The following is a 4,870-nucleotide window of genomic DNA, read 5'->3' as shown; positions in this document are numbered from 1 at the left end:
CCGATAGCCTTCAAAGGGCATCCTGTCTCCTTCCGTCGCGGAGGGGCCGGCGAGCTGGTCCGAGCCCAACGGGGCTCGGCGTGGCGCGGCGCGGCGCCCTGTGCGTGAGGAGAGGACGCCCTCCTCCAACCCCCTGCCTTGACCGCCCCTGGCCGCCCAGCCTCCGCGCCGCCGCCTCGCCTCTCTTCTGCTCTCTCCCTCCCTCTTTTCTCCTTCTCTCTCACTCTATCGTCTCCTCTCCCTCTCCTCCTTGTCCGTGTGTGGATGGACCAGTCGAATTATTGACCTTGGGCGAAGGGGAGGTGGAGGAACGGCTTGCGGAGCGGAAGGCGAGAGAAGGGAAGGGGGAGCGGGAACGGACTGGACAGGGGAGGGGAGAGGAGAGGGCGAGAAGAGGCAAGAGTGGGGTGGGGCAGAGCAGGGGGAGCGGGGAGTGGAGGGGGAGGGGCAGCGGCAAGGAACCACCAAGAGCCGGGCCGGGCCGCCCGAACGTGGTCGGACGGACACGAAGGAGGAGGGGAGGACGAACCAGAGAGAGACGAGCGGAGAGGGAAGAGGAAAGAGCGAGAAGGAGAGAGAGCGCGAGCGAGAGAGCGAACAAGCGGAGCAAGCGAGGCAGCGCGCGCGCGGGGCGAGGAGGCAGTGGAGGGGGAAGGCGAAGGGGAGGGGGACAACTTGTGATTTTGGAGGCATCGCTATTTCTCCGCTCCTCCGTCGGCGTTCAGTCCTACCTACATACTTGGCGGAGAGCGAGGCGAGGCGAGGCGAGACGAGGCACGGCTTCGGAGTGGTGCGGAGCGTACGACCGTCCGGCCCGGTCCGGAGCGAGGCGAGCGCAGCGCGACGCGATGTTGGCGCGCGGTGCGCACGTGGACGTGCTGTTGTTAGTGCATTAGCGAGTGCGACATGGTGCGGACAGTGCAGTGTTTGTGAACAGTGTGTATAAAGTGACCAGTGCCTGTGGATTACTTACGTGTGGCGCGCATGGACGCCGGTCGTGTTGTGTGTGCGTGGAGAAGACGGGGCACGCCATGCTGCTAGAGTGCTAGCATGGCCCACCCGGCCGGCAACTCGCAGCACCACTGCAAGGACTGCAACATCTTCTTCGACAGCTCCAAGTCGCTGGACGTGCACCTGCAGTACCACCAGGAGCAGCCCAAGTGGGGGCCCGGCGCGCCGCCCGGCGCGCCACCCGGCGCTGCGACCAGCAGCCATGCCGAGGACAACAACAACTTCATCAAGCCCGCTGGCGCGGCGGGCCCGCAGCAGGGCGCCAAGCGGGGCGACTTCGGCGCGGTGACGGCGCCGGCGGACTCAAGCGACATGCAGGCCTTCCAGCAGCCGCCGCCGCAGAACTACCAGCCCTTCTCGCCGCAGTTCAACTTCAACAACAGAACGCGGAGTCCAACACCCAACGGTCCCAACGGCATGACGAATCAAGGTTTTGGTCCGGCGGGCCAGCAACAGCAGCAGCAACAACAGCAGCAGCAACAACAGCAGCAGCAGCAACAACAACAGCAACAAGAGTTTTCCAACATGCGGCCGCCGAGCACGGGCTCTATCAAGCAAGAACCCGGGTCGTTTAGCTTTGGCGGCCCGGAGTCTCAGCCAGGTGAGCAGAACGGTCAGTCTGGTAGCAATTACATCTTAGGCCCCGGCGACGACTTTCCTGTCATGTCGAACAACGGTGGGGTTAGGCCGCCGTCGACGCCCAACTCGGCGCCGCCGCCGTCGCCTCAGTCGTCGCAGATGCAGATCCCGACGTCGACGCCGTCGTATCGTTTCCACCCTTACGGCGGCCACCCTGGCATGGCGCAGCAGTACAACCCCGAGGGCCGCAACGTGGTGTCGTCATCATCCCCTGTACCTAGGCCGTCCCCCGCGCCCTCACCGCAACACTGCGAGAAGTGCGGCGTCATGTGTCCGTCGCAAGAGTCGCTCCGGGAGCACCAGGCCCTAGCGCACCCCCCGCATGGCCCTCCCCACGGCCCTCCGCATGGCCCGCCGCATGGCCCGCCGCACCTGCAGGGACCACCCCACGGTCCCCCTCATGGACCTCCTCATGGACCTCCTCACGGGCCCCCGCACGGGCCCCCTCACGGCGCGCCGCACGGCTTCCAGCAGTTCCAGCCCTTTAGACCTAAGCAGGAGCAGCAGGACGAGGAGTCTTCCATCCTGGACCTGGACTCCCAGAAGATCAACAGCGCTTACCACCAACAACAGCAGGAGGAGGAGCGGAGACGGCAGCAGCAGCAGCAGATGGGCGGCCAGCACTCCGTGTCCGCGCTGCTCAACTGGGTGGACTCCAACTCGCCCGCGGGGCCGCCGGGTCCGCCGGGACCCCCCGGCCATCCCGGGCCGCAGATGTGGCAGCGGAACGGGATGCAGCCTGTCAACGGCCCTCTCGGTGGTGGTATGCCATCGGGACCCATGGGCCCCGGCCCTGGGCCGGGTCCTGGGCCCGGTCCTGGAGGACCTCCTTTCAACCCCGCTCACCATGGCATGCAGGGTCCTCCGCAGCCGCAATACCAGCACCGGCCGTACCTCAACGCCGTGCCGGACAGCGCGGTGAGCGGCGTCAACGGCAGCCCCATGCCCCAGCAGCTCATCACCTCGTCGGCCAACCCTATGTCACCAGGCGGCCCTGGCGGCGCCCTCGAGGGGGGCGGCGGCGGCGGCGGCCTCACCAAGGGCGGCGGCAAGTCCAGCGGCAACGCGTCGTGGAAGTCCAACGAGGCGCGGCGGCCCAAGACGTACCACTGCTCGGCCTGTAACAAGTGGTTCACCAGCTCGGGCCACCTCAAGCGGCACTACAACACCACGCTGCACAAGAACGCCGTGAAGCAGAGCGGCGCGCCGGACCCGGCGTCGTTGCCCGTGAGCACGCACCACCACCCTGACCGCGACCCCAAGCACAGCAACGGGAGCAAGCGCGCCACCCCCGTCAACCTGGACTCGTCGGCCAGCCCCGCGCCCAGCAGCGGCGGCGGCGAAGAGTCCTCGCCCAGCGACGACGCCAGCCACAGCAACGGCTTCGGACGCACCACCCCCGGGCTGCCGCCGCCACCGCAGCAGCAGCCTCCCCCGCAGCAATCCATGCAGCACATGCCGCCGCCCCACCAAACCCACCAACTTACGGCGAGTCCCCCAAACCGGCTGGCAGGTCCCTCGGAGATGGCAACGGGGGGCCTGCTGTCCATGTCACCGTACCACCACGACCCCCACCCGGGTCTGGGGCCGCTGCCGGCTCAGCCTTCACCAACTCAGCATCCTTTTTTAGGGGTGGGTTTGCACCCTTCCCTCCCGCCGCCCCACCTCTCGGCGCCTCACCCTATCCACCAACCGGCGCCGCTGCACCATTTCCAGCATATCCCGCCTACCTCAATGGGCCACAGCCCGGGGGGCCACCACCCGCCTCCTTCTACGATGGGCGGCCTTACTACGATGACGGCTTACCCAAACGGTCTGCCCCCCCACGATTCTATCCCAACGACGCTATCTACCAGCCACCACCACCCCCACCACCTCACCAGTACTACTGGTAACTTGCCACTGGAGCCGCACGGCACGGTGCTGCCGCCCATGTCAACCCTGGTGCAGTACCCGGCCTACGGTGTGGACAGCTACGGTGGTTACGTAGTGAGTGCGTCACAGAACGTGGGGGGGCTAAGTCCCGTCCCTATGGACCCCAACATCATGATGCCAACCGCCCCTGAGGGCGAGCCTGCCGGAGCCCCCGGAGGCATGGGAGCCCCTGCCCCCCAGCTGACGACATTGGAGACGGCGCAGCCCAGCGCGCCCCTCGTCGGTCCGGCCACGGACGAGATGAGCCTCAAGATCTGCAACTCGTACTCGATGGCGCCGCTGCGCGTGGACGAAGACGTGAAGCAGCACACTCTAGATCCCCTCAAGATCGAGCCACCCCGCTCGCCGCCCGACTACCCTACCTCGACGGACGACATCATGAGGGAGAAAGAGTTGCAGCGGAAGCAGATGGATGAGAGTGCGGCGAGGAAGCGGCGGAAGCGGCCGCGCTCTGAGGACACCAACGTGAACGTGATATCCAGCTCCACGGAGGGCAAGTCACCGCCCTCCGACAAGGTGACCAACATGAGCGGCGGCCTGGTGTTCAAGTCGTCCATGATTTCAGAGGGTGGTTTCCACAAGTGCTTGGACTGCGACAAGGTATTCAACAAAGCTTGTTACTTGACGCAGCACAACAAGAGCTTCCATGCAGGAGATAAGCCATTCAAATGTGATCGCTGTGGAAAACGCTTCCAAACAGAGGACCTGTACAAAGAGCACCTGGGTAAGCACGCAGGTGAAAAGCCATTCAAATGTGAAATGTGTCCGAAGCAGTTCAATCACAAAACTGATCTACGAAGACACCTCTGTCTTCATTCGGGTGAGAAGCCATACGCTTGTGATGTATGTGGCAAAGGATTTATTCGTAAGGACCACATGTTAAAACACGTTGAGACTCATAGCAGAAGCAGAAATAATACCATTGTGATAGCCCATCACCAAATTTCTGCGTGATCCCCTGTCTAGTTAATCCAGTGAAAAGGAAGTGATTTGTTCTTTATTAGTTCCCTGTGAGTGTATCCAGGGCAAATTGGACTTGTTTGAAGCTGATGCTGGTGTGACTGCCCAGATGGGGCAATGCAATAAGCTCTCTCTCCCAGTTATGTTGAGTTAGATTTGTTCTTATTAATTGTGCCAAATTTTTGAAAGTTATGGGCCATTATTTTGTTAGGTTTCTGATGTCTGTTAAGTTGTTCCTTTTGTTCCTCGTGACTGTTCACGTAGGTTTTTCAATGTTCCTCGCCTTTTGTTAATTGACCTAGTTTCAAGTTCTAATTTGTTTTTA

General features: G+C 63.0%; 1 protein-coding gene across 1 annotated transcript; it reads left to right on the top strand.

The window, feature by feature from the left end:
• Window positions 1-692: 692 nt before the first annotated feature.
• Window positions 693-4,864, top strand: LOC113207426 (trithorax group protein osa). The gene has a single exon (XM_026423995.2). The coding sequence runs from the start codon at window positions 1,051-1,053 to the stop codon at window positions 4,537-4,539; it is 3,489 nt and encodes a 1,162-aa protein (XP_026279780.1). The 5' UTR covers window positions 693-1,050; the 3' UTR covers window positions 4,540-4,864.
• Window positions 4,865-4,870: the final 6 nt, after the last annotated feature.

The sequence above is a fragment of the Frankliniella occidentalis genome, unplaced genomic scaffold (assembly GCF_000697945.3).
Source record: "Frankliniella occidentalis isolate FOCC.00 unplaced genomic scaffold, Focc_3.1 Scaffold2523, whole genome shotgun sequence".
Classification (NCBI taxonomy): domain Eukaryota; kingdom Metazoa; phylum Arthropoda; class Insecta; order Thysanoptera; family Thripidae; genus Frankliniella; species Frankliniella occidentalis.
Note: the sequence above shows the minus strand (reverse complement) of the source record. Positions and strands in the feature narration are given on the sequence as shown.